This window comes from Lepidochelys kempii, chromosome 3 (assembly GCF_965140265.1).
Source record: "Lepidochelys kempii isolate rLepKem1 chromosome 3, rLepKem1.hap2, whole genome shotgun sequence".
NCBI classification, from domain to species: domain Eukaryota; kingdom Metazoa; phylum Chordata; order Testudines; family Cheloniidae; genus Lepidochelys; species Lepidochelys kempii.
Genome location: NC_133258.1, coordinates 93828278 through 93851630, shown reverse-complemented (window position 1 = coordinate 93851630; position 23353 = coordinate 93828278). Strand labels below are relative to the sequence as shown.

At 43.3% G+C, this 23353-nt stretch overlaps 1 protein-coding gene across 2 annotated transcripts in view; it reads right to left on the bottom strand.

The window, feature by feature from the left end:
• Nucleotides 1–23353, bottom strand: part of PKIB (cAMP-dependent protein kinase inhibitor beta) — a 108821-nt gene that overhangs the window by 5212 nt on the left and 80256 nt on the right. For both annotated transcript variants that reach the window (XM_073335183.1, XM_073335184.1), the window contains exons 2-3: nt 2804–2868; nt 612–798 (exon numbers count right to left, since the gene is read on the bottom strand). In XM_073335183.1, the coding sequence (XP_073191284.1) occupies nt 612–771 (160 nt within the window). In that variant the 5' untranslated portion in view covers nt 772–798; nt 2804–2868. The remainder of the gene's footprint in view (nt 1–611; nt 799–2803; nt 2869–23353) is intronic.

The window sequence follows — 23353 nt, the reverse complement described above, 5'->3', positions numbered from 1 at the left end:
GACCTGGCAGAGGAGGACAAGGCAGAACACAGCTCTCCTCCACAAATTCACAGCTGAAATATGGTCCCCTGGGGTGAAATCCAGCTCTAGTAAGTTAGGAACATCCCTAGATGGTGCTGATTTATGCTTGAGTTGGGCCCAAAGCTGCTGTGGTTTCAGAATTGGGGTGCTGCAAGTGGCTTCCTGACACCTCTTGCCCTCCTGTGCTGAGACCCCAGTGCAGAAGAGAATCTGGCACATAAGGCAAGTAACTGACTAACAAGATGATCGGTGGCACAACAGTGTTGTGGTGTTGGTGGTTGTTTCTTGTTGTTGTTGCTGCTGCATGGATTTGGAATTCATCGTATAATTCCAGCTCCCCAGCTAGCGAACAACGGGCATAAGGATGGATACGGCAATTTTAGCTGAAGTCTGGTATAAAATTAACCTGTCCCAATTAATGGGCACAACTAATGGCTGCTTTGGAAAACAGATGCAGATTTAGTTCTAGCTGGAGAAGAAATACTACCATTGCACTTGACGACAAAACTGAGAGAAGTGGTGAAGGTCTTGGAAGAAAATGGAGGATAACTACATGAAACCCTTAGTTCTCACCAATTTGTAGGCATTACCTTGTGACACAGAAAGTTCAGCTAGTTTGTGTGGCAGGTCTGAAGTCCCTGCCCCAGCCCCAGCCCCAGCAGGAGAGCCCAGAATATCTGGTAAGGCATTTCGGCGGCCTGCCCTTCCCGATGCTGCAAAATCTGTGACCACAGGCTCCACATCAGTCATTTCTGACTTCTTTCTTCATAGCAAGGTCTGCAAACAGAACACACACCAAAACAAACAAACAAACAAAAAAAGCCATAGTCTGTCTTGAAACATGTAGTAATCCTGTTACATAACAATGGAAGGTGAGTCAGCTTCTGGATAATCAAATGTCAATGGCTTGTGAAAAATGACCAGCTAGTGCTTTCTTAATAAATGTCACATACTTCAATACCCTGCTGCCATAACTTTATCTATGCTCTGAGAAAACATTTCACTGTTCATTCCTTCTGTTTCCATTTGTACTTTAGCAGAACAAACACAGCCTAGCATAATGGATAGCTCTCAGTACCAACAAGGTACCAATAAATAGAGGCAGCTTTTCTATGAGCCACTTGTATATGGGTGTGTGTGTGTCTTGATCCCCTTTCTTTTTTCTCTCTCTCTCTTTGTACTTGGTTTTACCAGACAGTCACTTGGAAGGGAATTGAAACTCTGCCTTGCTATGTTGTCTCCGAGAAACACTCAGTGAGTTGTATTAATTAATCATTGATAATTATTATTATTATCCTTATTTAGGCTGATGCAAAATCCTTCCACAACTGGAGCAAGGTGTAAAGAAAGAACTCTGTGCTTTAGTTCTGACAAAAAACTAAACATAAAATCTCACAATTCCATAAAAGTCCTTTATCCTGCAAGTACAGGTGCTTTTACTTTGCCCTGTTCCCTCAGAAATACTTTTAGTTAGGTTTAAATAAGACTTGTTGTCTCTTACAAATAATGTCCTTGTGTAAATAGGTAGAACCAATATTTCCCTATGCACTAAAAAGCCTGCTTCAAAGCCCACTGAAGTCAGTGGAAAGGCTCTCATTGACTGCAGTGGGCTTTGGATCTGGCCTTAGGGGACTGAGAAAAGTTATTTGCCTGCAAAAGTGTTTGCAGGATCTGGCCCTGGCATATCAGCTGAGGTGGGAGTGTCTGCACCCAAAGGGGCGAGCTGGGTTGGGGTGGGCTGAATAGAGTTGCAAAGTGTAATGTGTATGTATAGTTTGTAACAATTACAAATAGTAACTGAAATCAACGGCAACAAAACAATTTGTCCATGACACAAATCATTTGTGGTAACAAGAAGAGTAATTTCTATCAATCAAATACTACTTGCTCTATTTAAAGTAATATTTACTTCCTTTTGCGAAGTTTGACAGTCTTTTTAATAAATAAGGTCCGTACTTTAAATGGGGAGGGGAGAGGAGGTGTGGTCTGAATGGAAGACTAGGAATTTTGGGGTCCTGACTGACATTCTTCATGGCAATTGTCCCTATTCAGAAGAGATTTTTTTTAAAGGAAAATATAAACCATGTTGCCACTCTGTTTTCTCCTGTCTAGACTGCGGCTTATAAAACGTTTCATTTCTATAGCACTTTTCACTTGAGAAGCATAAAGCATTTTACAGTCACTAGTAATGTCAGCCTCATAACACCCCGGTGTGGTAGGTCTCCATTTCCCATCTTCTAGATGGGAAAATTGAGGCAGAAAGAGATTAAACACGATTTGCTCAAGGTCACACAGGAAGGCTCTGGCAGATCCAGAAATAGAACCCATCTCACCTGACTCCTAGTCCTGTGTTTTAGCCACAAAGACGATTCTTCCTCCCTTCTTGTAAATTCCTTGCCATTGTTTAGCTCCAATTTCAAGCATAAATATTCTAAATTCATCTTTGCATTTGTCAAGAGCTAAATATACTTTAAAAATTAATGGCCAGTAGTGACAGGCATGAGCGAACTGTTTCACACAACATGAATGTGTAAATGAACCGCTCTATTTAAACAAGTGCAGCCCCTGTAAGTGCAGACTCGGTGGGAGGTGGAACCTTCTTGCCTTGAATACAATGGTCACAGGTTCAAATCCTGGCCAATCTTGCCCATATATGATTTAAATAAATATAAACTGATATAATCATCCATCTAATATGCTATCCTGACAAGAAATGCTGAAAGGAGAGATTATGTATTGCATATACATTATTCATCATAAATATTTGTCTGTTTTTACTTACTTCCTAGAGGAGTTCTGCAGTTATTGCTCATGTGCTCTGTCTTCTCATGACAGCAAGGAAAGAGGCTGCAAATCAGATTTCAAAACAGAAAAGAGCAAGACTGTAATCAGTGTCTTCCTTAGCCATTAAACTTTTAAACGTTGTTATTTGTTCCCGGAGCCCAGCCCCCAGTACCACAAGCAGCTCCTTCCTCTTTTGAGCTAGCCAGTCAAGTATTGTGCTGGATCTAGCCAGACCAGTATTGTTCCTCTTTGACTGCAGTTTTTAAAGATACGTGGTGTCGTTGTAGCCATGTTGGCCCCAGGATATTAGGGGGGCACAGTGGGTGAGGTAATATCTTTTATTGGACTAAGCAGACAAATCAAGAAATACACATATTTTTGAAGCCTTTTTTTTCCTCCCAGTCTTTTCCCTGAATGCAAGGCTTACTCGCAGACACATTACTGTGGTTATTCTGCTTGGGAGGACTGACTAATCCTCATGAAATGTCATAGTGCCGGACATTGGTTTTGCTCCCAGTTCACACAAGAAACAGAAAGAAAAAAAAATCTCCATTTGGTATTCTTAAACATGTCTGTCTTTTTTAAAAAGAAAAGGAGGACTTGTGGCACCTTAGAGACTAACCAATTTATTTGAGCATAAGCTTTTGTGAGCTACAGCTCACTTCATCGGATGCATACTGTGGAAAGTGTAGAAGATCTTTTTATACACACAAAGCATGAAAAAATACCTCCCCCCACCATGCTTTGTGTGTATAAAAAGATCTTCTACACTTTCCACAGTATGCATCCGATGAAGTGAGCTGTAGCTCACAAAAGCATATGCTCAAATAAATTGGTTAGTCTCTAAGGAGCCACAAGTCCTCCTTTTCTTTTTGCGAATACAGACTAACATGGCTGTTACTCTGAAACCTGTCTTTTTTAAATCTTCATACATGGTTCTTAAGAAAATACACTTTCTGCCCACCATCAAAGAGAGAGTTATATTCCTTAACACTGTCATCTTTTGAAAGTCCATTTTTTAAGAAGCCTTCCTGTATCAGAGAACTATACTCAAGAACATCTGGAAAAGATGACATATAATAACTAAGAGTTAATGGGCCAGAGCCATATTAAGATTTATTCTGTATCTTGATGGACTCTCAATGCATGGTCAACATCATTTAAGTCATATTTTATTCATGAAAAGCTTTCCATTGTTTTCACTTATAAATAATAATAATACTTTGTGCTCTTCTGGCATTTTTCTCCAAAGATCTCTGGCTACAAGAGCGCTTTCATGTGACAGCAGCCTAGGCCCCTATTAAATGATATACTGCCTGCAGTGCAAAAGAGAGGAAAATGACACCTTAGCTATGCAATTCCTGTGTTTTCATAACCTCTTATGTTGCGATATGCTCTGATGGCATTACTACCTACTGCTAAGAATTTCTTCTATACTTAGGACTCCCTCATAATACATGCTGTCAAGGTTCCTTCCCCACTCTGAACTCTAGGGTACAGATGTGGGGACCTGCATGAAAGACCCCTTAAGCTTATTTTTACCAGCTTAGGTTAAAACTTCCCAAGGTACAAACTTTGCCCTGTCCTTGAACCGTATGCTGCCACCACCAAGCGTTTTAAACAAAGAACAGGAAAAGAGCCCACTTGGAGACGACTTCCCCCAAAATATCCCCTCAAGTCCTACACCCCCTTTCATTGGGAGGGCTTGATAAGAATCCTCACCAATTTGTACAGGTGAACTGTCATAAATATAAAGGGAAGGGTAAACCCCTTTGAAATCCCTCCTGGCCAGGGGAAAGCTCCTCTCACCTGTAAAGGGTTAAGAAGCTAAAGGTAACCTCGCTGGCACCTGACCAAAATAACCAATGAGGAGACAAGATACTTTCAAAAGCTGGGAGGAGGGAGAGAAACAAAGGGTCTGTGTCTGTCTGTATGCTGCTCTTGCCAGGGACAGAACAGGAATGGAGTCTTAGAACTTTTAGTAAGTAATCTAGCTAGGTATGTGTTAGATTATGATTTCTTTAAATGGCTGAGAAAAGAATTGTGCTGAATAGAATAACTATTTCTGTCTGTGTATCTTTTTTGTAACTTAAGGTTTTGCCTAGAGGGGTTCTCTATGTTTTTGAATCTAATTACCCTGTAAGATATCTACCATCCTGATTTTACAGGGGGGATTTCTTTATGTCTATTTACTTCTATTTTTTTATTAAAAGTCTTCTTGTAAAAAACTGAATGCTTTTTCATTGTTCTCAGATCCAAGGGTTTGGGTCTGTGGTCACCTATGCAAATTGGTGAGGCTTTTTATCCAACATTTCCCAGGAAAGGGGGGGTGCAAGTGTTGGGAGGATTGTTCATTGTTCTTAAGATCCAAGGGTCTGGGTCTGTTGTCACCTAGGCAAATTGGTGAGGCTTTTTACCAAACCTTGTCCAGGAAGTGGGGTGCAGGGTTTTGGGAAGTATTTTGGGGGGAAAGACGTGTCCAAACAGCTCTTCCCCAGTAACCAGTATTAGTTTGGTGGTGGTAGCGGCCAGTCCAAGGACAACGGGGGGGAATATTTTGTACCTTGGGGAAGTTTTGACCTAAGCTGGTAAAGATAATCTTAGGAGGTTTTTCATGCAGGTCCCCACATCTGTACCCTAGAGTTCAGAGTGGGGGAGGAACCTTGACATGAACACAGACCCAAACCCTTGTATGTTAAGAACAATGAAAAAGCAATCGGGTTCTTAACAGAAGAATTTTAATTAAAGAAAAGGTAAAAGAATCACCTCTGTAAAATCAGGATGGTAAATACCTTACAGGGTAATCAGATTTAAAACATAGAGAATCCCTCTAGGCAAACCCTTAAGTTACAAAAAGACACAAAAACAGGAATATACATTCCATCCAGCACAGCTTATTTTACCAGCTTATTTTACCTCATTAAACAAAAGGAAATCTAACACATTTCTAGCTAGATTACTTACTAACTAACAAAAAGAAAAGGAGTATTTGTGGCACCTTAGAGACTAACAAATTTATTTGAGCATAAGCTTTTGTGAGCTACAGCTCATTTCATCGCATGAATTCAGTGGAAAATACAGTGGGGAAATTTATATACATAGAGAACATGAAACAATGGGTGTTACCATACACACTGTAACAAGAGTGATCACTTAAGGTGAGATATTACCAGTAGGAGAGCGGGGGGGTGGGTGGGTGGGTGGGTGGGGGAAACCTTTTGTAGTGATAATCAAGGTGGGCCATTTCCAGCAGTTGACAAGAACGTCTGAGGAACGGTGGGGGGTGGAATAAACATGGGGAAATAGTTTTACTTTGTGTAATGACCCATCCACTCCCAGTCTCTATTCAAGCCTAAGTTAATTGTATCCAGTTTGCAAATTAATTCCAATTCAGCAGTCTCTCATTGGAGTTTATTTTTGAAGTTTTTTTGTTGTAATATTGTGACTTTTATATTTGTAATCGAGTGACCAGAGAGATTGAAGTGTTCTCCGACTGGTTTTTGAATGTTATAATTCTTGACATCTGATTTGTGTCCATTTATTCTTTTACACAGAGACTGTCCAGTCTGACCAATGTACATGGCAGAGGGGCATTGCTGGCACATGATGGCATATATCACATTGGTAGATGTGCAGGTGAACGAGCCTCTGATAGTGTGGCTGATGTGATTAGGCCCTATGATGGTGTCCCCTGAATAGATATGTGGACACAGTTGGCAATGGGCTTTGTTGCAAGGATAGGTTCCTGGGTTAGTGGTTCTGTTGTGTGGTGTGTGGTTGCTGGTGAGTATTTTACTAACTAACAGGAATTGTAAGGTTGCATTCCTGATCTGTTCCAGGCAAAGGTATCACACAGACAGACAGACCCTTTGTTCCCCCCCTCCAGATTTGAAAGTATCTAGTCCTCTCATTGGTCATTTTGGGTCAGGTGCCAGCTAGGTTACCTTAGCTTCTTCATCCTTTACAGGTAAAAGGGTTTTGCCTCTGGCCAGGAGGGATTTTATAGCATTATATACAGAAAGGTGGTTACCCTTCCCTTTATATTTATGACATATGACATATTTATGACATATATGCTAATACTATTACTGCTGGGAAGAGGGAAACATTTTGAAGAGCTTGCCACTACCACTGTATCTCCCACCATATGAGGAATCTGCTATCAAATATTCCAGTTAGACTGTATCCTGGGAGTTTTTCTCAATTCTTCACTGTTTTTGGATGCCAAATTAGTTACAGCTGCCTTTCTGTCACTTGAGACCAGTAAAGCGGTTGCAGATGATGGGTTAGCCAATCCTAGCCATTGCGACTTCCAGGCTGGGTCCACACACCTCGCTGTACTTGGCAATGAATGTCCTGACCTTAAAAATACTCTGGTCCAAAATGCAGCAGCCTGGCCCTTAGGCAACACCAGCTTTAAAGAGCTCATCAACCCACTTCTCTGTTCTCTCCACAGACCTCCCTCCCCATAGAAAACCAATATATTGGCCCTCTTCTTTAAGACTTTCTATGGCAATGGGCCAATGTGTGCTCTCAATAAGGGACCAAGACCTCCCTCAGTAGTGACATTCCACTGGAACAATGACACTGTCAACTTCAAGGGTGAAGCTCACAAGAGCAGGGGAGAGATCGGTCTAAGCAACTGGCCAAAGACTCTGGAATTCCAGAAGAGGGGACAATGATCACAGACCTCACGGGCCCTTACAAATAAACATAAAACTTATTTCTTTATCCTAATCTTCCCACAATAGCACCCAGAGCAACACCAAAAAAAAAAAAAAAAAAAAGAAGAGAGGGGGATGAAGAGAAATTCACACACATACATTAAAAGAGGAGAATGTTCAGCTGAATATTTCCCCAAAATGAACTAATGAGAGCCTATTTGTTGGACTCTGGCTCAATCTCTCCCTCCTCTATAGGAAGATGCTGGAAAGTAATTTCCTCTCCTCTCTTAATGTATAGTGATGGGTACTTAGCAGGAACCTAGACAGATAGATACTTGAATAGCACCTTTCATCACAGTTTCTCGGTATGATTTTCAAATGTGAATAAAACTCAGAACACACTGGGAAGGAGAGTATTGCAACTATTTTACAGATGGGTAAAGGGAAGCACAGACAAGTGTAAGTGACTGGCACAATCTCACACATGGAGTCAAGAACCAAATCCAGATGTCTTGAGTCCCACTTCCCTATGCTAACCACTGAACAACACACTTCCCAGTAACTAACATGCAAAAATTACTCAAACCACAGTAAGGTTAAAGCAGAAAGGAAAATAAAATCCTCAACTTGGATTTCCCCCCACCACCATCCCTTTAGTTTCTTAATGAATGACAACAATGGAAGCCAGGACATGGCAAACTGGTTTTCCCCACATCCTGAGCGCTGACCACATGGGCCTCTGCACTCTACTTCATGACTCAGAAGGAGAATGCACATGTGCCATTCCACACAGTGAGACTGAATTCATCCCTGCATCATCCTTTTCAATCCATTTACAATGAAGCAGCATGTATGAGTTTTTCCACAACTCTTGACATATTCTTGGTCTCATGTGGTTATACTGGTTACTTATGAGCTTGGGGATAACACTTAACCTTTGTTATTTGTACTCAGAACGTTTTTAATTCCTATTGGCTCCCTCTGTTCTCTGAAGCCTGACATGTTTGTGTTCCTGCTTGGGTCTTATGTTCTGGACCTGACACTTACTTGTTATGGCATTTGTGCACTGGGTAATTTCCAGCTCTAGGGCTACTTTTGGATCTGCTCCAAGCTGACAGAATGCATTTACATATGATTCTCTTAGTATTTTTAAGGTCACACTTAAAACGTGGTATTGTTGGTAATTGTCCAGTCCTCTCAGCTGGATTACAGCAATGCAATGTACCTGAGGACTTCAGTGCTTAGGAAACTCCAGCTAGTACAGAACTCTGCTGCACATCTCAGCAACACTGGCTAATGTGAACACATCAGGCCTGTCTTCTGCTCTCTACACTGGCTTCCCATAAAATGTCAAATCAAGTTCAAGCTCTCAGTCCTTATGTTCAAGGAGCTGCTGGGTCTGGGCCCAGGGTATCTAAAAAAAAACTAAAGCTCTGGGGTGAAGACTGTGGTCAACAACTTTTACACCTCTGGCACAATGGAACTCTCTTAACATAAGGGTAAAATTTGTATGTGCAGGAGACAGCTTCTTGCAAGCCGGTCCAAGACTGTGGAACAAACTCCCCTGGGAAGTAAGGACCATCACAAACCTCACCACTTTCTGCTCTGTGTTAGAAAAAAAAATTCCAGAACAAAACACTCAACTGCACACAGCACTCCACCCTGGGGAGAGGATGATAGAACAAATGCACGTCAGATGTGTGGTCATGCTGCTTAATGCACTACTGGGAGGCACATAGATACTACAGTGAGAAGCATGGTATTACAAAATCCATACAGACTAGAATAGGTTCAGTGTGGGTTTGATATTTGGTTTGTGTAGCACTGATACACATTGAAGTTACTTTATAAAATCAAATAACATTAGTAACTGTCCAGCTTTTCCACTGAAGAAGAAAAAATAGGGGGAGGCATGATGCTGATAATTGTTTCACAAACGGTTGTCAGTAAGTAAAATGTAGGCGAAATATAGTGACATTTGCTGAAGACTGTCAATACTAGCCAAGAAAACCATCACATTCCAAATGACTTTGGAAGCGTACAAGCTGTGACAGATAACAGCCTTAGTCACATCTACAAGTGAGGTAATGCATCTAGAGAGAAAAACAAAAACCAGATAAAGCCTATTGTATTTGCACGTGGCTAAAATAAATCAATCACGCCCAGACCCAGCTTTGAACAATAAATTAAGCTCAGTGGCGAACCAAGCCAAATGCTGTCTCCAGTGTTGCGGCCATTCAGTCTTACACTGTTTCTGTTCCCTATTGAATAAGTGGCATAAACATACAATGTGCCCCCAATGCATGTATCATGGCTTTATAGGGGCTGTGTAATGCCCCCAGCCTTTCAACCACCTCCCAGGAGTAACCCCATTAGCGTGCCAGAACTCAAGGGTCCACCCAAAATACCAGGGTGAGCTCCGGAGCTATCTACATCCAGGATTGTGCCTTTGGGCCCCAGCACCCTTCTTTCTCACTCTGTGGCTCTCACCAGCAACTTCAACTGAGATCAGACTGCTGAGAGATGTTTTAGCCTTTTAGGGAGCAATGCAACCCAGCAAGCATCTGCAGCGACACCAGGAAGCCTTTTCAAAACAAGGTAGCATTATTAGCCAACAGGAGTACAGCATCCAAAAATTCTTAGATTAGTATGGAAAAGCCAAGCTCAACTGGGAGTTCAGTATTAGTAGAAGAAATGGCCACACAGTGCTGTGCTCACCTGGGAGCCATCCTGGCTCCCTGGCTCTCTGTCTGTGAGCCCAGTTCTTAACAGCCACCTGAAACCTCATTCCTTTGTTCTCCTGGATCCAGCTATGCTGTGTTCACATGTTTATTCTGCTTTGGTTTCCCAGTTAGTTAGCATTTATGTCCCAGTCTTTGGTAAACTAAGGCACACATATGGCTCCTAAACATATTCCCAAAAATGCCTACATTCATCACAGGACAGAATATACTTCTTGAGTGTATCCCAAAGGCCCCATATCCTTACTCCATTCATGATCCACCTTTTCCCTGATTCCTATTGGAAAACGTGCTGACTGGCAATGACAAGCTTGAGGAGTAGTTTGGGAATCATTTACATGTCCTATTTAATAGGCCAGATTTATCAGGACACTCTGGATGCTATAGCCAGTCAGCTAAACTAGGTGTCTGGCTGTTTTGCATTGCCAGAGTAGGACAAAGCAGCCAGAGAGTACCGCTGAATTTGGCCTTATATATATTGCATTTATTTAGCTCTGATAGTATACTTGTATGTGGGTGTGTACATATACAGTGTGCCTCAATCTGTTCATCTGTCTAGTGTTGCATTATGAACTCCTTTGGGCAGGGATTGAGCCTTCTTTTCTATCTGGAAAGTGCCTAACTAGGATCTTGTGGGTGCTGCCAGAAAATCAATAAACAAATATATAATCCAGCAATTAGTTACACCATAATTAGATTTCTTATTATATGCAGCAAATGCTGCCATTTTCAAATTAGATTTTTTCAAATTTATTCCATCCCTGGAGAAAAAAAACCCTACCAAACAAGACGCTCCAGTGCATGCAGTTTTCTCCCTCAGTGTGACAGATGTTAGTTACATCACTTAGGCCCCAGATCCACAAAGGGACTTGGGTGCTGCAACACAATGTCACAGAGCCTAACTTTTAGGTACTGAAAACAAAATCACAGAAACAACACTGAGATCTACGAAGTCTGAGCTGGGCAACTAGACTCCCTATACAATTAAAAGGGGACAGCTAGGCACCTTAGACTGTGATCCACAAAGCCAGCACACTAGGTGGGGAGCTGTCTAAGCTAGTCAATGGGAGATGCTGACCAGAGGGATGTGTGTGAAGACCCACCCCATCATAGAGATAGGCACCTAAGTCTGGGCTGCAGGGGGGTGTTTATCTCTGCTTGCAATCCATAAATTGGGGGGAAATAGGCACTTGCCCAAGTCATGTGACTCACAGCCTAAGTAGCAACAAAATAGCTAGTTCAATGCTTGATCATCATGCTTACAACAACATGTCAGTAACTGGCCCAGCATGCCCGCATACGGACATGTAAGCCTGAGGACTCTGTATTGGAATCACAATTAGAGTTCATATCCTCAAGAAATAATGTGATCCCACCATTTTATTAACTGTTCTTTTTATTTAAATCCCACCTGTCATTTGCTATGGTTTCAGAGAGATAGAAATTATTTCATAAGCATGGCACATGCTGCACATACAACTGTCTGCATCGCGGCTGCAGAGTCATCATGTGCCTAGCTGGCCACCATAAACAGACATCTAACATCCCCATCACAAAATCAGACAGCTCCCCTTGCTCATCGATGGATGAGGTCCTGGTCAGATGGAAAACACATTATGAAAGCATGCTGGACCACATGCCTGCTGACAACTGTCCAGAGCTACATGTCTTGGCAAACTGCACAGCTGAAGACCCAGGGATGAACACTGATCTTCCATCACTTGAGGATGTGCTGCTGGACCCGATGGTATTCCACCTGAGCTCCTCAAAAAAATGGTGACCTTGGAACCAGTGAGCATCAGCTTGCACCAACTGTTCTTAAAAGTGTGGGCTTTAAGAAAAGTATCAGCAGAATGGAAGATAGCATCATAGTGTCCTGTACAAAAGTAAAGGCTCTCGCTCTGAGTGTGGCAGCTGCAGGCCAATCTTATTGTTATTGCTCCCTGGAAAGGTCTCTGTTCAGATTCTGCTTGGTGGGATGCAGCCACTCCTTCATAGACATCATCATCCACAGCAATCAGGTTTCACTTTTGGGTAGTGAACAATGGATGCTGTCATTACCTTCCAGCTTCTGGCTGAGCTGCACCGAGAACGTAACTGCCCACTTCACATGGCATATATTGACATCAAAGTGGCCTTCGATTCAGTCAATAGACCAGCATTTTGGCTCTCACTGAAAGGAGTTGTTCTGCTCAGATGTTCTGCTAAATCTGGTGCATGATCTTTACATTGGTACTGGTGCAAAAGTATGTGTTGGTTCCTGGCTTTCACTGCATTTCTATACAACTTTGGGTGTTCAGCAGGGATATATTCTTGTCCCGGCACTATTCTGTTGAGCTACCAACTGGATATTAAACTCACTGCTCCACAGGTCAGACTCAAGATTGGCCAAGAAGTGTTCACCAGCCACGATTACACTGACGACACTGCCTTGTTTGCGGACAAGAAAGAAAATTTCAGACCCACCTTCCAAGGTCTCTAAGACGCTGCCCACATTACATGGTTGAACATCTCATAGCAGAACACCAAGGTCAAGAATCTCAGAATTAGGCCATCAGACCCACAAGTGCAGATGGGGTTGAGTACCATGGAGAGTGCTGACAAGTTCATCTACCTAGGCTGTAAGCGGGATTAATAGTCTCAGCAAACTGGACATTTTTTGATGAATAGGTCTTGCTGCCTCCTGCATGAAATCCATGTCTCACTTCAGGATGCAAAAACATCTTTGCACTGAGACAAAGTATGGGATCTGTCAAACCTGTGTACTACCTGTAGTGCTATATGGGTCAGAAACCTGGACCCTCGTATAGGCAGACTTGGAGCAGCAAGAGGCATTCCATATGTGCTATCAGTGCCAAATCCTATGCATAAAGTGATTTGACTTTGTGCAAAATGTCATAATTTCACAGAGATCTGGCCTTCCTTCAATGGCTCATTATATTCAAAAGTGGTGTGGCATGCTCTTTGGCCGTATCTCTAAGATGGACAAAGACACCCAGCATATTATGTTCTCAAACTCTCCATTGACACTTGAAGAGGTGAACTTTCTGACCCTACCTGGTGCCACTCACAGGGCCACAGAAATTTATGGATTCACAGTATTGAGCCAGATCTGGAAACTTCACTACACAATGTCTGGTGCAACGCCATCAACTGTGATCACATTTGCTGGTGGAATGGTCCCTTAGGAGACTATGCATGTTTGATGATGATGATGCACATGTTGTCATGTCATTTTCTACTCTCTTAAATTGAATATAGTTCTCATGAGAGATGCTGGAGTTATAGCCCTAAAAGTGAAGTCTTCTATTGGTCAACAAAGCAGGAAGTAGCAATCCAAGTTTCTGCATTATTGTGCCTCAGATCTGTTCTGTGGAGATTACATCCAAGGATTATAAGATATTTCATTCTCCACGGCTACCCAAACCTTGCCCCCTCTTCATCTTGAGGCTTCCTGCAAGACTCCTAACTGTGACAGCATGATTTATGAAGTGGAAGTCTCTCCATTATGAAATGGACTGAGAACATCAACTCATGTCATGTAGGCCACCAAACAGCGATCAGAGACTAATGATTCTTGTTAATTGCCAACCTAAGTAGTTCTGAACTAGTAATCTAGGTATGAAAGCCTCCATATTGCCCATTACTGAGCCATCAAGCCCTCCGACTAATTTTTATTTTAAAACAAACAAAATGCATGAACGCTTTGTGGTTTTAATCCCTCAAATTAAGTAGCTCAAGCCCAAATTCATGGCAAGATAAAATTTGACAGTAAAACCTATCAGATTTATGATCCTCATCAGCAGGTTGTTGGGTTTTTTGTATATGTTAAAATAAGAATTCTCCCTCCACTGACTCAATAAATTACATAAGTAATCTAGGACTGGGTTAATATTTTTAAAAAAATCTAATTATGGGATTGTAATTATATTTTGATCAGTGAAGATATTTACTGCAGTTTAGTTGGCAACACTGATTATATAGTTAAAGCATTACAGTCGTTAATATATTATTTTTCCTCATGAATATCTGTGAAAAATATATGGCCAAATTCTGCTCTTGGATATTCTGTTGTAAATCCAAAGTAAATCCATTGAAGTCAATGGAGACGCTTTGGATTCACATCAGCTCAAATGAGAACAGAATTTTTTGCATTGTGGTGAAGTATTCTCTTGTGTAGAAGCTAATCCAAAGCCCAGTGAAGTAAACATCAGAGGGTTTTGGATCAGGCCTGTAGACCAGTTCATCCTCTCTCTTATTCTGGGCCCAATTCTACTTACTGAGTGACTTACTCATCCTCAGTCATCTTTACAATCATGTCCTTTTAACACCCCTTTGAAGAGAGATAGGGAGGAGAGAATCTTTCCCCTCAGTTGTAATAGTTTGTGTCTTGTTAAGCACATTAGATGGGCACAGGTGTAACTAGATCCATTACAGTGGAGTGCCCACTCTGCTAGAGGGTAAGCAGTACCTTTGATTCAAAGTTCTCATCTTCTCATTCTGACTCTAGCATAGGGTGGGCATACTGAGACAGAAACCCCTACACCTGCAGACCAAGAATTTTTCACTGCAGTTATTTGGAGAATAAAACGAACACATTTGAGAAGGGAAGAGAAGTCACAGGCTGTTCTCAGACAGTCTGGAGTTCTCAGATGTACTGTTCATTATCAATTACTCATCCAGTTCTAAAGGAGAACATGTAAAGGACTAGCAAGCTAAACCAGTTCAGGTCTTTACAGTCCAAGAACCTAAGCATATGGATGACTTTATTTTAGGGCAGCAATTTGCTTACACCCCCTTGTGTAAATTAGTTTTTTAAATCTAAAACACTTCTAGATTTTATTGTTTGGCCGGATTTCCTGGGAATCAGCTTTATGGATAAAGTGCTGCCACTTGTTACATTAACGGTTCACAAAGTCAAAGTGCCAGGGGGTGTGTCTTCGCCATCAAGTTACGATGGTTTGTTGTGCAGCCCTCCAACCTTTTCACCCCCATCTAAATCCCTCCTCTGTCTCCCTATTCTACATGGCATCAAGTTCAAGCTTCTTGTCCTCACTTTGAACGCCCTACAAAATTCTCTGCATCTCTAATTATCTGTTCTTGCCTCTTACAAGCCCCACCCCTTCTGCTCCATCAATGATATAGGCTTTACTGTCCCATTTCTCTGCTTGTCCCGTTAATGTCTACAGAAACCCTGAAAAAGACAATTCATTTTGCTGCTTTAGGAAGATAGGGCATTGGACATTTGATCCTGGCACTTCATTCATGTTGTAGAATGCTAAGTCAGTGGTTAATAAAACATTGACCAGCCATAAAGCTGACGAAGACCCTTGCCTTTGCATATAGAACTGAGCTCAAGGAGGACAATTCTGCTGGATCATTTTGGCGCAGTTGGTTCCTGGCAGGAACTCACTGAAAAATGAACCAACAGGGAGCCATTGTGCTGGTACATCTAACCTGAAGTGTTGGAGGTCTCCTGTGTGGAAACCAGCCCTGACAGAACATGTCCATTCGGAATGTGAGCCCTGTAATAAAGGCAAAATGGGACTAGTATTGCTGTGCCAATCACTTCCGCACACTGGAGAGTCCCTGTGTGAGCGGATGAAGTTTCTTACTGCTGTGACATTAGAGGCACTGAGTCTGACTTTAACATTCATGTAGATGACAAGTAACCAGGAACATATAAGGCCGATTCAGGCCACATTCTTGTTGCAGTCTCCATAGGCTACACTTCAGGAACTCCTGTTCTAATTCTTTTTTGGTTTGGTTTGTTTTTTGTTCTGAAATCAGCTTTAAAACTTTTTTTCTTCAGCCCTGCTCTATAAATCACATTTACACTTTAGTTATATTTTAACACATTTTATCTATCTCAAACCCAGCTGTTGCTATCAAATGAATCCTAATTTATAAATGTTCCATATGTTTTCCTGCATACAGCATGTGTACTCTGCCTAATACAATTGCACTCATTACACACCTTCTAAATCATATTCATTTAATCTCCAGAAACTCCTGCTTCAATTATTGTAATGAAATTAACCATAGAAAAATCGGTCTCATACTAGGGTGACTAACCCATGAAATTTGATTTGAGATTTTATTATTCAAATAGCCTAATCAGAAATGTGGCTATGTAAAGCCTTGTAATTTGAATTAAATGGCTTCAGCTATCCTTGACTTCAGCTATCCTTGACTCACAGATCTTTAAATCACATTTTTGGAGAGTTTTAGCTACAAGTAGGAGAATATGTGCAAACACTTTCAAACCTTTTGAAACTTTTGAAAGATGTCCCCATAAGTACAACTTTAGGCTCTGATCCTACAATTATGCAGTGCTTAGCTTCACGCATCTGCTGTCAATAAGTAAAAGTTTAGCACATGCCTAAGCGTTTGCAGGATCAATTTCTTTAATGGAACACAAGCACATGCTTTGCTGAATTGACACCTCAGTGCCAGATCCCATGGACAGCTTTAATTCAAGCTTTTCCCATTCCACATATGGGATTGGAGCAGATTTTGATGCTCCATCATTTTGTGTTGAAGGGATGCACAGATACTGGTCCTTGCGAGACTCCAGTTCTCACACAGAGGTTCTCCATTGAATTGGCATCACAGCATCTGCCATGGGCCGTTTACAACGGATATGGAATCAACATCATCTTAACCCTGGTCTACACTATGAGTTTAGGTTGAATTTAGCAGCATTAGATCAATTTAACCCTGCACCTGGCCACACGACAAAGCCATTTTTGTAGACTTAAAGGGCTCTTAAAATTGATTTCTGTACTCCTCCCCGATGAAGGGAATTAGCGCTGAAATAGACATTGCCGGGTTGAATTTGGGGTAGTGTGGACGCAATTCGATGGTATTGGCCTCCGGGAGCTATCCCAGAGTGCTCCATTGTGACTGCTCTGGACAGCACTTTCAACTCAGATGCACTAGCCAGGTACACAGGAAAAGCACCGGGAACTTTTGAATTTCATTTCCTGTTTGGTCAGCGTGGCGTGACTATGCAGAGCTCATCAGCAGAGGTGACCATGCAGTCCCAGAATTGCAAAAGAGCTCCAGCATGGACCGAACGGGAGGTACTGGATCTGATCGCTGTATGGGGAGATGAATCCGTGCTATCAGAACTCCGTTCCAAAAGACAAAATGCCAAAATATTGGAAAAAATCTCCAAGGGCATGAAGGACAGAGGCTATAACAGGGACCCGCAGCAGTGCCGCGTGAAAATTAAGGAGCTCAGGCAAGGCTACCAAAAAAACAAACAGGCAAATGGCCGCTCCGGGTCAGAATCCCAGACATGCCGCTTCTATGATGAGCTGCATGCAATTCTAGGGGGTGCCCCTACCACTACCGCACCCCTGTATGTGGACTCCTGCAAGGGGGGGGTCTCACGCAACAGGGATGAGGATTTTGGGGACGAGGAAGATGATGATGAGGAGGAGGATGAAACCATTCTTCCCGACAGCCAGGCACTGTTTATCACCCTGGAGCCAATACCCTCCCAACCGTCGCAAGGCGGGCTCCCGGACCTTGAAGGTGGAGAAGGCACCTCTGGTGAGGGTACCTTTGTAAATATAATACATGGTTTAAAAGCAAGCGTGTTTAATGATTAATTTTCCCTAAAGACTTGGGATGCTACTGGAAAAATCTGTTAATGTGTCTGGGGATTGAGTGGAAATCCTCCAGGGACATCTCCATGAAGCTCTCCTGGATGTACTCCCAAAGCCTTTGCAGAAGGTTTCTGGGGAGGACAGCCTTATTCCATCCTCCATGGTAGGACACTTTACCACGCCAGGCCAATAGCACATAGTCTGGAATCATTGCATAACAAAGCATGGCAGTGTATGGTCCCAGTGTTTGCTGGCATGCAAGCAACATCCGTTCTTTATCTCTCTGTGTTAATCCTCAGGAGAGTGATATCATTCATGGTCACCTGGTTGAAATAGGGGAATTTTATTAAGGGGACATTCAGAGGTGGCCGTTCCTGCTGGGCTGTTTGCCTGTGGCTGAAAAGAAATCACCCCTGCTTCTAGCCACGCGGGGGGGAGGCGGGGGCGGAGGGGTTAATGCTGAGCTGTTCACGTTTGGCTGGCAGGGATCTTCCCTGATACTAGTCACGCGGTGGGAGGCGGGGTGAAGTGATCATCCCAGAGAATTGGGAGGGGGGGTTAGTTGGGTTTGTGCTGCACGTTAACCCAAAAAACACAGCCCCTCCTTTTAAATGGCCAACCCAACGGATGCTTGGTATGGGAAAGGAAGGTGCTGCTGTTTGAAACCATTCACTGTGAAAAAGTCTACCCGTTGTTCTCTAAAATGTGTCTTTTTAAATACTACTTTCCCTTTTTTTCCTCACGCAGCTGCAAATGTTACAACGCTCCCCCTATCATCTCCATCCCAAAGGCTAGCACAGATAAGAAGGCGATTAAAATGCATTCACAATGAAATGGTCTCTGAGCTCATGTAGTCCTCCCGCACTGAAAGAACTCAGCAGAATGCATGGAAGCAGAAAATTGCAAAGTCCAGGAAAGCAGAAAATGAATGTGAGGAGAGGTGTCGGGAGCAAGATGATAGGTGGCGGTAGCATGATGAGAGGAGGCAGGAGGCAATGCTGAGGCTACTGGGGGATCAAACTGATATGCTCCAGCATCTGGTGGAGCTGCAAGAAAGGCAGCAGGAGCATAGACTGCTGCTGCAGCCACTGTGTAACTGCCCACCCTCCTCTCCAAGTTCCACGGCCTCCTCACCCAGACACCCAAGAACGTGAAGGGGGAGGGATCTGGGCACCCAACCACTCCACCTCAGAGGACTGCCCAAGCAACAGAAGGCTGGCATTCAATAAGTTTTGAAGTGCAGTGTGGCCTTGTCCTTCCCTCCTCCCCCACTCCACCCGGTGCTTCCCTCCTCCCCAACCCATCCCCCCATCCTCCCCCCACCCCTCCCGGGCTACCTTGGCAGTTATCCCCTTGTTTGTGTGATGAATTAATAAAGAATGCATGAATTTGAAACAACAATGACTTTATTGCCTCTGCAAGCGGTGATCGAAGGCGGGAGGGCTTACAGGGAAGTAGAGTGAACCAAGGGGACAGGTTTTCATTAAGGAGGAACAAACAGAACTGTCACACCATAGCCTGGCCAGTCATGAAACTGGTTTTCAAAGCTTCTCTGATGCGCAGCGGGCCCTGCTATGCTCTTCTAACCGCCTTGGTGTCTTGCTGCGCGTAATCAGCGGCCAGGCAATTTGCCTCAACCTCCCACCCCGCCATAAATATCTCCCCCTTACTTTCACAGATATTGTGGAGCACACAGCAAGCAGTAATAACAATGGGAATATTGGTTTAGCTGAGGTCTAACCGAATCAGTAAACTGCGCCACCGCGCTTTTAAACGTCCAAATGCACATTCTACCACCTTTCTGCACTTGCTCAGCCTATAGTTGAACAGCTCCTGACTACTGTCCAGGCTGCCTGTGTATGGCTTCATGAGCCATGGCATTAACGGGTAGGCGGGGTCCCCAAGGATAACTATAGGCATTTCAACATCCCCAACAGTTATTTTCTGGTCTGGAAAGTAAGTCCCTTCCTGCAGCTGTTCAAACAGACCAGAGTTCCTGAAGATGCGAGCGTCATGTACCTTTCCCAGCCATCCCACGTTGATGTTGGTGAAGCGTCCCTTGTGATCCACCACTGCTTGCAGCACCATTGAAAAGTACCCCTTTCGGTTTACGTACTGGCTGCCAAGGTGATCTGGTCCCAAGATAGGGATATGCATTCCATCTATTGCCCCACCACAGTTAGGGAACCCCAGTGCAGCAAAGCCATCCACTATGACCTGCACATTTCCCAGAGTCACTACCCTTGATAGCAGCAGCTCAGTGATTGCGTTGGCTACTTGGATCACACAGCCCCCACAGTAAATTTGCCCAATCCAATTGATTCCTGACTGACCAGTAGCTGTCTGGCATTGCAAGCTTCCAGAGGGCTATCACCACTTGCTTCTGAACGGTGAGGGTTGCTCTCATCTTGGTATTCTTGTGCTTCAGGGCAGGGGAAAGCAAGTCATAAAATTCCATGAAAGTGCCTATATGCGTGTGAAAGTTTCGGAGCCACTGGGAATCATCCCAGACCTGCAACACTATGCGGTCCCAGCAGTCTGTGGTTGTTTCCCAGGCCCAGAATTGGCGTTCCACAGCATGAGCCCCATTGCCACCAGGATTTCCAAATTGCTGGGGCCTGTACTTTGAGAGAAGTCTGTGTCTATGTCCTCATCACTCTCGTCACCACGCTGCCGTCGCCTCCTCGCCTGCTTTTGCAGGTTCTGCTTCTGAACGTACTGCAGGATAATGTGCGAGGTGTTTACAATGCTCATAACTGCCGCAGTGTTCTGAGTGGGTTCCATGCTTGCTGTGGTATGGCATCTGCAGGAGAGCAGAGTTGCAGTGGAAGCGGTGGATGACAATTGTTAGCAGGCCTACTGCATCATCTGCTGCCAGCAGAACCAGGACACAACAGCGGCGGTGTCAGTGAACTGAGCTGAGCAGGCTGCACGCTTGCCGTGGTATGGCACCTGTAGGACAGCAGAAAAGCAGAGTTGCAGTGGAAGTGGGAGGCCATGACAGCCAACATGGAGAAATTCGCTATTGAGACAAGAGCAGGAGAGCAGAGTTGCAGCGGAACTGGTGGTTTGATGACGACGGTTAGCAGTCCTACTGCACTGTCTGCTGAAAGCAGTATGGTGTCCACATGGAAAAAAGATGCAAAACGATTGTCTGCCATTGCTTTCATGGAAGGAGGGGTGACTGATGACATGTACCCAAAATCACCCGCGACAATGTTTTTGCACCATCAGGCACTGGGAGCTTAACCCAGAATTCCAGTGGGAAGCGGAGACTGCGGGAACTGTGGGATAGCTACCCACAGTGCACCGCTCCGTGAATCGATGTGAGCCACAGTACTGTGGATGCACTCCAGTGACTTAATGTGCTTGGGGGGGACATACACAATCGACTGTATAAAATCGCTTCCTAAAAAATCGACTTCTATAAATTCGACCTAATTTCATAGTGTAGACATACCCTTAGTATGACAACCAAGTTCAGGATTTATTTGAGCTGTATCCTTCCCATACTGTTGTATGGCTGCGAAACATGGAAACTATGCTGCTCAGACTAGACAAAGCTGGAGGCTTTCCACACAAAATCTCAATGTCGTATACTGGGCATAAAGTGGAATGACTTCATCTGTGATGCAAATGTTTATGGTCGCTCGGGTCTACAGACTACTGGGGCCATTGTCCACAGGTGGCGCCTTACGCTTTTTGGACATATCACAATGATGCCACAAGACGTTCCAGTGAATGCCGTTCTCCTGGGGGCTTGTAACATCTGGGATAAAATTCCACCAAACAAGGGATGGAGGTGGCCCAGAGGGAGACCCCCTATTACATGGGTTCATCAAGTCTGTTCTGATGTTGGACTCTCAGGCCGTCAAGCCTTTGCAGTTGCACAGGAATGGATGAAATTGTCTGGCTAAGCATTGAAGAGAGAGAGAGAGAGACTCTGGGTATCTGCAGGAGGGATTGATGATTCACTTGCGATACAGAATCATTTATGGTACTGATGTCAGATATTATAGTGATGAGAGACATAAGAACATATACAATACTGGGAGTAGCGATGGCTAAAGAAAATCAAAATATCAAGCTAAGCTCAGCATTTTGGGTGGTCATCTTGTTGCGTCCCCAAGTTACACAAGGATGCAGAGGTTGCAGCAGTTTGTAGAAGGGCTTTGGAGCAGACCCCGGAGCTGGAGCGCGGAGCAGCTCCAGAGCAGTGGAGCTGCAGGTTTTGGCTCTGCTCCAGCACAACTCCAAAGCCCTGGTTTGTAGTGACAGGCAGTGGGGATAAGAGATAGTAGTTCCAGTCCCTAAGCAAGCCCACGGCCAAGTAAAACTGTATGTGTATATACAATGGGTTGAGATGAGGAAAGAACACAGCTCTGATGCTTCCTGGCTCCAGCCTTATAAATGCTGTCATTTAGAAGAGAGCAGCATGGAAACTCTTACTGATGTAACAAAATAAAAAGAAGCACATGGATCCCTCTGGAAATACCTGATACGATTTCCTGCTTTTCAGAAAAAAGTTTTTTTATGGTGGAGGGGGGATCAAAAATAAACTTGTTTAATATTTAACTGTAATTTGTCCAAAGCAATTTTGGTTCTATCCAAATATAAAAAATATGCAATAAAACTACCAAAAATAGTAGGCCTCATGACAAAAAACGTGTATGGGCTATTCCTTCCCCTGCAAGTCAGAATACTGGCTTCCTCTGTTTAGCCCCCATGTAAAACCAGAACTCTCTAGCCCCTTTCTCTTACACAGCCATATCTCCTGACATCTATATCAAATACCAGTATTTTGGCAACAATTAACGTAATTGCCATGTCTCCCAAGGTTTCTGTTCTTCTTTTCCTTAAATCACTCCACTTCAGAACTTTCCTTTTGTCCGATGGATTTTTTTTTACCCTTTTTCTCCATCTAAATTTTCATCCTCCTCAATCCTCCACTTCTGTCCCATTCCGGCGTTCCTATTGTATGTGCAGCACTGCTAGACACGGTACCTATTAAAGACCTCCTCCACATAACTTATTCTATTTAGATTTTACCCTTTGTGTAATAAAGGGTAACCGCAATGTATTTGCTCTTCTCTTTCCGTTTGTAGATGACATCCTTTACTTCCTAAATCTCTTCTTCCGAAGCCTCCTTCATTTTTATCATATTATCACAGTCTCCTCTTTTCCAAGAGCAACAGACCTAATAGGCCAAATTCACCTCAGTTATAAATCCAAAGCAGTGGATTAATTTGGTTTAATTTCATTATCCATTCACCATACCATCATTTTGATTACTCTCTGCTGCCCAGGCCGTTACAGATCCTATCCTATCCTTCCTATCATAGAGCTTCCATTATCTAATACATTGATGAAATAGTCAGTCTTCAATCAAAATCCTTAGTAACAAATATTTAGGGAAGTATTTTAAAGGCTCCCTATGCTTCTTAAGGGACAGAGAGAAATTATTGTTCAAACAAGAGCCAGCCCTAGGAAACCCTAAATCTAAACAGTATGGCCATCTCTAGCCCAA